Source organism: Trichechus manatus, unplaced genomic scaffold (assembly GCF_000243295.1).
Source record: "Trichechus manatus latirostris isolate Lorelei unplaced genomic scaffold, TriManLat1.0 scaffold00112, whole genome shotgun sequence".
Classification (NCBI taxonomy): domain Eukaryota; kingdom Metazoa; phylum Chordata; class Mammalia; order Sirenia; family Trichechidae; genus Trichechus; species Trichechus manatus.
Genome location: NW_004444048.1, coordinates 203,499 through 215,089, shown reverse-complemented (window position 1 = coordinate 215,089; position 11,591 = coordinate 203,499). Strand labels below are relative to the sequence as shown.

Sequence of the window (11,591 nt, the reverse complement as noted above, 5' to 3'; positions counted from 1 at the left end):
GGTTAAGACTGTATGTCAACTTGGCTAGACCATTATTCTCAGTGTTTTAGCAGTTGTATAATGTTGTGATCACCCCCATGATGGAATCTGCTGCCTGTGGCAGCTCACCGCCCTCTCAGTTTCATCTCTCTGCCTTCCGCCGGTTACCTTCTGCCTGCTCACCTTGCCAAGGTTTTTGGCTTATTCCAGACTCAGCAGCTGCCTCTTGTTGTCTCACCTCCGGTTCGTGGGACTTGAGCTAGCAGCTTACTGTTGATCTCGGAATTCGTCAAACTTCTCAGCCTGCAAGCAAGAGTCCGTTCGTGGACCTGCTGACCTTGGGTTCGCCAGCCCCTGCAGCTACGTGAATCAGGAGAAACCTGATTGTCTTGTCTGCTGATCTTGGAATTCACGGACCTTCACAGCCCGTGAGCAGGAGCTCCTCTCTGACCTGCCAACCTTGGGTTCACCAGCTTCTACGGCTACGTGAAGTGGGAGAGGCCTCTACCCTGATCTGAGGACTTGGGACGTTTTAGCCTCTATGACTACGTGAGCTATTTCCTTGATATAAATCTCTCTCTATATATATTTATATGCTTTACTGGGTTTGCTTCTCTAGAGAACCCAGACTAAGACATCTGGTACTGGAAGAGTGGGGTGCTGCTCTAACAGATACCTACAATGTGGAAGCAGTTTTAAAACTGTGAATGGATAGACGTGCAGCAGTGACAGAGGACCAGCAGCAGCAGAGAACAAACAGCAGCAGAACCAGGAGACCAGAGCGAGACAGCACTGGAGCTGACCCACGAGCGAGAGAGCTGAGTGCCTGTGCGCGGAAGGCTTCCTGGCGGAGTGGGGTGCCTCTGGGCACTTATCGGTGGAGCTAGGCTTGCCGACTCACGGAGCAAGGGAGCTGAGTGCCTGTGTGCAGGAGGCTTCCTGGTGCAGTGGGGTGCCTCCAGGCACTTACCGGTAAAGCTACAGAGCTTTGGAACACTTGCCCCACCAGAGCAGATGAGGCATGAGGCCCGAGGGCCAAGAAGCCACAGGAAACAGAAGCAGAAGCTGAAGAGACAAGGGACACAAGAAGCCGAGCTGCCTCAGTATCAAAAGGTATTGTCATGACCTCAGGGGTTTCAAAGGGTGGAGCAATGGCCTCTGGTGCTTCTAAGGCTGGAGTCGCCACTCATATGGACCGGGAGAATGGTGCGCCTAAAGCCAAGGGAGCAGAGTTGCTGTCCCAGTGGGTCTGGAAGGCGGAGCTGAAGCCCAGGGCCGAGGGGCCTCCACACAGAATCTGAAGAGTGTGGCCAAATACCTAGAGTCTGGAGGGCAGGGCCATTGTGTATTCCAGATTTCAAAGATGAAGAGGAATTTCTGGATTTCGGACTTGGAGTTAAGGCTTTTGCTATGATATGATGGGGTGAATATGTTTTCCATGTTGCAAGGATGTGACATTTTGGGGGCCAAAGGGTAGAAAGTCATGGACTGAATTATGTCCCCCAAAAAATGTGTGTATCAATTTGGCTGGGCCATGATACCCAGAATTGTGTGGTTGGCCTCCATTTTGTGATTGTCATTTTATGTTAAAGAGGATCAGGGTGGGATTGTAACACCACCCTTACCCAGGTCATATCCCTGATCCAGTGTAAAGGGAGTTTCCCTGGGGTGTGGCCTGTACCACCTTTTATCTCTCAAGAGATAAAGGGAAAGGGAAGCAAGCAGAGAGTTGGGGACCTCATACCATCAAGAAAGCAGTGCCGGGAGCACAGCGCGTCCTTTGAACCAGGGTCCCTGCGTCGAGAGGCTCCTAGTCTGGTGGAACACTGATGAGAAGGCCGACAGAGAGAAAAAGCATCCCCCTCGAACTGACACCCTGAATTTGGACTTTTAGCCTACTTTGACTGTGAGGCAATAAACTTCTCTCTGTTAAAACCATCCACTTGTGGTATTTCTGTTATAGCAGCACTAGATGACTAAGACAGGTAGTAATTACCTAAAATTAGGAAGTATTCTGAAGTCTTATCCAGGTTTAAGAGGAAATAATTCCAAGACTGGTTAGTACTGTCATGAGTGGGCGGGGGCAGGGGGGGGGTGTTCAGTAGCAATAAATATTTGCTATGCCACATCCATATGCTGGTTTCCATACACCTCAAGGACTACTATAATATGTAGCTATAAATAGTTCCTAAAAGCAAAGAATTCTGTGTTTGGATTTTAAAATTCAAAAATTATGCTTCTAAAAATGTAACAAATAGATTAGAAATATCCAAAATTTATCTGAGTAATATTTTAATATATGTTTTAGCTAACGTCAAGTTATTAAAAGCTCTGTAAAAGCCTGGTAAGCTCTGAAAAGTCTTAAAAAAAAAACACACATTATAATAATTACAAAAGCTAACAATACAGTGTATAGTGCCTAACATATGCCTGACAAGGCACTGTTCTAAGCTTTTTACGTATATTAACAAAGTTATTCCTTACAACCCTAGAGATAGGTACTTCTTTTATTATTCTCATTTTTTAGATGAGAAAATTGAGGCACAGAAAGTTTAAATGATACTCACACAGCCCATAAAGTCGAGGCAGACTGGCCCCATAGTTTTACTCCTAATGACAGAGCTGCTGTTGTGGTGGTGGTTGTTAGCTGCCATCAATTTGGCCCGACTCACGGTGACACCATGCCTAGCGGAACAAAACTCTGCACTATCCCCATGATTGGTTGTAGATTAGACTGTAATGATCCATAGGGTTTTCATTAGCTGATTTTCAGAAGTAGATCACCAGGCCTTTCTTCTTAGTCTTAGTCTGAAAGCTTTGCTGAGACCAGTTCAGCATCACAGTAACACATTAATATAGAATTTTGACACAGCTTCTGATTCTATAACTTTCCACTATGATCAGTAAAAGAGGAAAAAAACTGTTCCAATCATCCAGTTTCCATCGTGCGAATACAGAGTCAAAGGAGGTAAGAATCTCTTGAATCTGAGCTTTTGACAGGTAAGCCATATCCACTGGCAACAGTTAAACTGATATATAAAAGTTTAAATTTGGTGTATATGGGATGAAGAATTACTTTACCAGAAGAATCTGGTCTTTGTCCTTGGTTCCTGGAAAGTAACCTCTAAATCCTTGAAATTTCCCAAGTGAATGGAATATCTTTGTTTATGTTAATGAGGTGAATGTTGAATGGGGGCTACTGAATGAAATGGTTGGCAATGCCAGAAAGAATCACTACATGATATCAACTGGACCTCAGGGGAGCAAAGGGGGAGGACTTGGGATTGAGTTTAACCAAGTGAGCAATGATTCAATAAAGCACCAATAAAAAAAACTTCTGGACACTGAAGCTCAGGTGAGCTTCCTGGTTGGTGCTAGACATCAATTAACCAGGAGGGTTATAAATCCTTGTGGACACAGAAACTCCACCTTTAGGAACCTCCCAGACCTCAACCTGTGTGTCTCTTTTTTATGCTGGTCCTGATTTGTATTCCTTTCAATATAGTAAAACTATAATCCTAAGTATAGCACATCCCTCAGTTATATAAGTCATTCTAGCAAATTATCGAATTAAGAGTCAATAGTGGGAACCTACAAATTTGTAGCCAGCATGTCAGAAGTGAAGGTGTCCTGGAGACCCCAAACTTGCAGCTGATATCTGAAGTCTTGCCTAGACTATGCCCTTTAACTTGTGAAATCTGACCTAGCTCCAGGTAGTTAGGGTCAGAAGAATAACTGAATTTGCAGTTGGTGTCAGAGAAGACCAAATTTAGACTTGGTATTGGAAGATAAGCATCTTAATATATTAAAGGCAGTTTAGGATTATCAATGTATAATGTATGAAAGTGTGGGCTGTATAAGGCAGTTAAGACTACTAACCCAGTAAAAATGGCATTTGTCTTAGGCAACATTTTTTCTTAAATCTATTGGACACTGACTCTTAAAACTAATATTTTCCTTACTGCTTCAGTTACTACAAGGAGGCCCGGCGGCACAGTGGTTAAAGTAATAGGCTGCTAACCAAAAGGCTGGCAATTCGAAACCTCCCAGCTGCTCTGCAGAAGAATGATGTGAAGTCTGCTTTCATAAAGACTACAGCCTTGGAAACTCTACTCTGTCCTACAGTGTTGCTATGAGTCGGAATTGACTCAACGGCAACAGCTTTTAGATACTACCAAAGTTCATGTGGCCCTTTTCTCTAGCAGACTTAAGGGATATATTTTTGTATCTGACACCTACTTCAGCTTTTCCTCTGGCCCAATTTATGTAGCTATTCATTTTTTAATCCCATTATACAGGTATTTGTTTATATATATATATACACACATGTATTTAAATATAAAACAGCTAAAAACTGTAGTTGGCTTTATCTAACAGCTAAACACTAGGGTTCAGATTATATTTCTAAGCCAAAATATTTAAAAATGTTATTTGATACAGGTTTAAAATAGGTAGATGATTGATACTGGTCCGTTCTGTTTTTAATCAATGTGTTATCTCAGCAATTCTCTAAAAAGACCCATGGACCCCTGGAGACCTGAGATCCATTTAAGAGGTTTGCAAGGTTAAAACGGTTTTCATAAGACAGTACTTGCCTTTTTCATTCTTATTCTCTCAAGATTATACAGTGTAGTTTTCTAGAGGCTACACGACATCTAATGATGTCATCACTGTGATGGCTAATGGAATATGTGCTTGGTATTTTATTGTGTCTTAAAATTTTGTTTTAATTTTTTATATGGTAAGTATTGATAAATATATCCCACATAAGCAAAAGCTCCTTGGGGTCGTCAATAAGAGATGTAAAAGGGTCCTAAGATCAAAATGTTTGAGAACTGCTGGTTTAACCTATAAACTTGACTGATATTTTTAAATCAACCCAATTTACTAGAGTTTTCAAGTACAGAAAGAGAATTTAAAATACAGCAACTTTGTAAAATGATTAAGCTTATTCAAAACATTATTCTTATAGAAAACATACTGAATTTAATAATGAAAACTGAAGAATAGCAAAGATGTGTTAGCATTATTAATAGAATCTTAGTAAACAAGAACTCTGGAAATATGAGCAATTAAGAAACAACACTTGGAAATAAGAAATGTGCAACACCTCAGTTCAAACACTAAAAAAAAATACGGGAAGCCTCACAACCCTCTGCAACAGGCTAATCCAAAAATCTCTTGGGGTCCTTTCTTCTGCAAAAGAGTCAACAATTACAATTTCAGATAAAAAGGGAATTACTGCTTTTTCCTTCAGTAAAAAATGAAACAAAACCAAAAACCCGAACTAAAGAAAGTGTGTAAGTTAACCAAATAGTTGCTCAACGAAAGAAAAGGCCATTTTAAAAACAGCCATTTTAGTATGCTACAAATTGCACTTACAAATCTCAGGACATCATTACATAAGCAAAAGCATAAAAACATGTAACTGTTAGCGCTAATAGCATATGAAAAGTATTTCCTAAGTGTAATTAACATTTTCAAAATGAAAAATTTTTGGAAAAAGAAATGTACCTGAAAATGGCTGGATTGCAGACATGCTTTGGATCCAATGCTTCTCCTTGTATAAATTCATAGCATAGTCCATTATTGAAGGTACAGTAGAGCTGTGGTGCACAGCCATGTGCCTGCAACACTCGAAAACTCTTCACTTCCTCATCTCGATCAACTAATAACTCAGTCTTATTGCCATAAATTCTCACCAGAACTACATCCTCCATTGTATTACCCACATAACAGCCAATAAGTTTATTTGTGATTCCATCTGTGAAGAGCTGCCAAAAAAAGAAAGAAAAGCAATGATCTATTTTTAAAGAATGGAATAGGAAATGACTTAAAAATAATGAGTTAGTACTAATTAAAAGATACATACTTTTTATCATAAAAGAACCTTTGTATACAATTTTGCCTACCATGTCTATAATTTTAATTCTAGATTTAAACAAAAAAGAATGCTAAAGTTTAACACATCATCTTTAATTTCTATAACATCATGTCTTCCTTGATCCTAGTGTTAACTATTCACTCTGTCTCCAGTATTTCTCATTTGCTTACTTTTTAATATACTTATTTGTAATTCCTATATTAGTGGTTTCTGTGAAACCCTAAAGGATTGGGAATAAGAAGTCAAGTGGGTAACACTCTGCTATCTCCCCCACACATGCAAAAGTAAGAATGTATACACATCACACTACCAGCATCTGCTCTCATTTATTTCATATACTGGACTTCAGCACATGATTTTATTTGAGCAAAGGGTTCCAACCTTAGAGAAAAGGTTGAAAATCACTGATCTAAATCATCTAATGCGCTACTTTTACTTCCGACCAAGAAGTAACAGGGACAGGATTCACCCTCCTACCCAAAACGAAAACCAGACAAAATATACAAAACAAGTTTTCAAGAAAAGTGAAAATCAGATGACAAAAAATAGTAATCCCAGAGAGATGAGAAACAAAGAAAGTGAACCCTATGACTGCCCCAGCTTAATGCCTTGAAAGAATTCCTAGACTCTAGTGCAGAGAGAGAAGCAGAACTCAGCACCAAGAGGACTGCCTGAGTTGAAGAAATGAAACACAGTCCAAGAAGACTAAGACTGCTAGAGTTTGCAGCACCGAGTACTGAAGAAGAGAGAAAATGAGAGAAATTTTGCATAATTACCCCACCGAGTAATATGCAGAGTACTGACTGGCTCATCATATGCAGAAACTACCCAAGGCTAAAGAAAGAACCATTCAAAACGATGAAAGGAAACAGTGCCTGACACTCACAATGGGCTGGGAATGGTGACTGTTCCTACCAGCCAGAATGGAAAACTTCATGATTCATGGGTTAATCAGTAGAGTACTCAGAACAGTCTAGCATCAGTAATGAAGAATAACTAGCCCTAGAATAAATACTGCACTGGTACCGCCTAACAACTGTTAAATGCAAGGCCCAAAAGATTCAAACTATTTATAAGTAAGTAACTGCATTCCAGAACAAAACTCAAAGACAGTCATAGAACTACAAAAATATCCAGTGCCTAACAGGATAAAATTTACATTGTGTGGCATTCCATTAAAGATTACCAGGCATGCAAAAAAGTAGAAAAATATAAGCTATAACAAGGAGGAAAAATCAATTAATTAAAATCAACACAGAACTGGCACAGATGTTAGAAGTAGCAGACAAAGACATTAAAACGGTATTCCATATGTTCAAAGAGTTTAGCAGAGACATGGAAGATATTTTTTAAAAGACCCAAATTAAACTTCTCAAGATAGCTAGATGAGATTAACAGCAGATTAAATATTGTAAAAAAAAAAAAATAGTGAACTTGAAGATAACAATAGAAACTACAATGAAACACAGAGAAAAAAAGAATTTTTAAAAAAAGGGAGAAAAGAGCAACATTGAGCTGAGACATTTTCAAAAGAAATAATATTCAGAAAATCAGATGTCCCTAAGGAGAAGAGAAAGAGGGAAATGATGGTCAAAATTTTTCCAAATTTGATGAAAAATTACAAACCTGCAGATTCAAGAAGCTCAACAAGCCATAAGCACAAGAAACATGAAGAAAACTACACCAAGGCACATCATAATCAAATTGCTCAAAATCAGAGATAAATCATTCAATGGTACCAATTGTCATCCACTGTCAAATATTAGAAAGTCATCCTTGTCTCCTCCTTCTCAATCCATCCACACACCTGAAAAGTTAACTTCTTAAGTAATTCTTAAATTCAATCCACGTTATTTCCATTGCCACCACCCTAATCCAGGACCCTGTCAACACCTGTGCTTGTACTACAGATAGTCCCCAATTTATGATAGGGTTCCATTCTGACTACTCCAGCATAAGTCAGTTCTGACGTAAGTTGAATACTTTTTCTTTTTTAGTTTTCATTATTATCGCCTTTTATTATCAGTGGAACCCTAGTGGTGCAGTGGTTAAGAGCTATGGCTGCTAACCAAAAGGTGGGCAGTTCAAATCCACCAGCTACTCCTTGGAAACTCTATGGGGCAGTTCTACTCTGCCTTTGTAGAACTACTATGTAGTTCCTATATGGTCACTATGAGTTGGAATCGACTTGACAGCAACAGATTTATTATCAGTATCTTTATAAATCCAATCTTCGTCTTTGAGGGTTGAAAACATTACATATAAACATCTGAGAATGATAACATCAGCAAATTAGTGTTCCAACACTGTATGTAATGTAGCTAATGATAAAATGTAAAAAAGATGGTCATTAACTGTGGTTCATCATAACTCAAATACGCTGTAAAGCGGGGGACTGCCTGTATTGTAGTGGCCTCAGGTGGCACAAACAGTTAAGTGCTCAACTGCTAACTAAAAGGTTGGTGGTTCAAACCTGCCCTGAGGGCCTCAAAAGAAAGGCCTAGTGATCTGCTTCCAAAAGAACAGAAACAGCTAACAGTCTTGAAAACCATATGGAGCACAGTTCTACCCTACAACACGTGAGGTCACCATGAGTTGGAGTCAACTAGATGGCAACTGATTTTTTTTTTTTAACAGTCTCACTGGTCTCTCTGATTGCCAGTCTAGTCAACCCTCCTTCCAAAAAATTCACTCTCCACACTGTCACTAGAATGATCTATCTAAAATATAAATATGATCATGATGCCTGAAAATCTTCAGTGGCACACACTGCTTAGAGGGTAAAGTACAACCTCCTAGTACTATTCACTCTGCCTGACAAACTGTTCCTTTCTTCATTTCACTAACTTCTAACTTGCTTTAAATTTCTAATGCAGGGGTTATCTCCTCTAGGAGGCAGTCCCTAAACTCAAGGAAGGCATAAATACTTCTCAGTGCTTGTCAGTACCCTATATAGTCTTTACTAAAATGCACTGTAATAGTTTGTAATAATATGTGTCACTCCATATTAACCTATGCATTCCTCTAAGACTACCATAATAAGGCTAAATAAATAAAGCAGAAAAACAGGAATATAAAACATTTGGGTCAAATAGAAAAAAAAATAGTAAGATGGTAGAAAGAAAAAAGAACTACACAAGTAATTACATTAAACGTAAATGAACGAAACAACACAATCAAAATACTTATAGTATTTTTTCAAAAATTATATGCTGCTTACAAAAGACATACAAAAGAAGGGTAATGTAGCTATACCGTATCAGACAAAACAGACCTTAATGAAATAATACTAGAGATAAAGAGGGACATTTTACCATAATAAAGGGACGGATCCACCAAGAAGATACAATTCCTAACTTATATATATATCCAATAACAGTTTCAAAATATATATAACAAAAACTGACAGAAATAAACAAATCTCACAATAATTGTGGGAAATTTGAGCATATCTCTCAAGGGCTCATTTTTTAAAAGCAGGGAAAAATCACTGAGTATGCAAAAGATCTAACAATACAATTAAAAATCTGAATTGACATACACAGAACACCACACCCAACAACAGAATATATATCCCAAGTCTACACGAAACAGCCACAAAATTGACTATACATAAAGCAAGCCTCAATAAATACCAAAGGATTAAAATCTTCAGAGTATTTTCTCAAACTACAGTATATATGAGGCAGGCATCAATAACACACATACAACAAAAATAAACTTCAAAATCCCAATTCTCTGGAAATGAAGCAATGCACATCTAAATAATCTACAGGATGAAGAAAAATCACAACAGTAATTAGAAAACATTTTGAACTAAATGATAATAAAAGCATACCAAAACTTATGGAAGACAGTTAAAGCAGTGCTTGCAGAAACATGTAAATCCTTTAAATGTATTTGTTAAAAATAAAAAAGGAAGAAAACTAATGCTGTAAGCTTCCAGCTCAAAAAACTAGAAAAAGAACAGCCAATTAATCTTAAAGGAGGAAAAAAAAGGATTAGGAAGGAAATAATAGAGTAAATATTAATGAAATAGAAAAAAATCAAGTCAAAAATTGTTGTTTGTAAAAAATCAGTAAAGTTGATAACTTCTTGGCAAAAGCTATGAAGCAAAAAAAAAAAGACACAAATTATCACTCGATGCAAAAGGTTTGCACTAGGGTATGAACCAAAAGGTTGGCAGTTGGAATCCACCAAGCGACACCGTGGAAAGAAAGGCCTGGCAAAGTTCTACTCTGACACACATGGGGTCATCATAAGTCAAAATTAACTCAATGGCAAAAGGTTTCACTACAGATATTACAAATATTATTATAAACAACTCTTTCATGAAATAGAAAAGAAACATGTCCCACGTTGTTTTAGAAATACAGCATAACCGTGATACCTAAATTTGTAAAGGCCATTACAAAAAAGAAAAATTATAAACTAATCTCTCTCATGAACCTAGTTGCAAAATCCTAATCAAAATATTAGCAATTGATACAGTATATGAAAAGAAGAATACATCACAACCAAATGTTGTTTACTTTAGGAATGCAAAGGTGATTTAACATTCCAAAGAAAAAAATGTAATTCACCTTAATAACAGAAAAATAGAGAAAAATCATGTAATCATTCTGAGAGAAGAAAAAGCATTTGCTAAAATTCAATACTCACTTATGATAACAATACTTACCAAACTAAGATTAAAAAAAAAAAAAGTCACTTAATCTGACAGAGTATCCAATTAAAAAAAGAAAAACACATTTAATTTTAATTAATTTAATTTTTCTACTTAGAGTGCTAATGAAAAAAAGTTGAGAAACAGTGGGCTACAAGATAGAAGATACTCAATAAATGCTTGCTAATTTACAGAGTGACTGCAAAGTAAAGTACTTTGGATAATGATCAATTTGAGGATGAGAAAATCATGACCCAGATAAGTTCCTGTATTTATCCAAAATAACAAAGTGGCAGAACCTGATGCTGTGATTCTTAATCTGTTTCAAGGGTATCAAGACCACCCTCAGGTTTACAGGAAGTAAAAAGTGAGTGAAACTCAGAAATGACAGATTCGATCCCTGGAGAGGTGGGTCAATGGATCCACAAATAAGTGTAAAATAACGGGAAATTGGCCAAATTCACAATTACCCGGTTCTTGTTAATATGCTAGCTAAAATGAAAGGAAAAGGCAATCTTGGGATGCATGGTTGCACCAATCCCAGATTTCAGAGAGTCTGAGCTAACCTAAGGCCACTAATCTCAGGCAGCTAACCTCAGGCCACTAGCCTCAGGTCAGTCTCAGAAGAAAAAGGATGACAGCGCCTATAAAACCTCTCGTCACCAAGAAGATGGTTGAGGTGGCAGGGGGAAGAAAACACGACACTTTTGAAATCGGGGTATAATGGAAAGGAGGTGTTTCATTTTGTGGATCAATATCGCTAGCTCCCCGAGGATAGTTTGTTAGAATGGTTAGGTTTGGAGCAGTGTTCTTGGTCTGAATACCAAAGCATGTTTGGGCTAATGCAGGACTCACAGCTCACTAATGAAGGGTCCCAAATAGCTGAGAATGACCTCAACACAAAACAGCCTAACCCCAACAGTACACAATACTGGGGAAACCAGCACAACTTGTACAAGGAAAGGTCATGGAAGCTCCAGAGACACAGCCGAACTCCCTGAGGGACTGAATTGCTGGGTGGAGGGCTGTGGGGACCATGGTCTCGGGGAACATCTAGCTCAA

General features: G+C 38.2%; 1 protein-coding gene across 1 annotated transcript in view; it reads right to left on the bottom strand.

The window, feature by feature from the left end:
- The window catches only part of ETNK1 (ethanolamine kinase 1), a 59,247-nt gene that overhangs the window by 38,312 nt on the left and 9,344 nt on the right, over window positions 1-11,591 (bottom strand). The window contains exon 2 of the mRNA XM_004383584.3: window positions 5,494-5,753. Within this exon, the coding sequence (XP_004383641.2) occupies window positions 5,494-5,753 (260 nt within the window). The remainder of the gene's footprint in view (window positions 1-5,493; window positions 5,754-11,591) is intronic.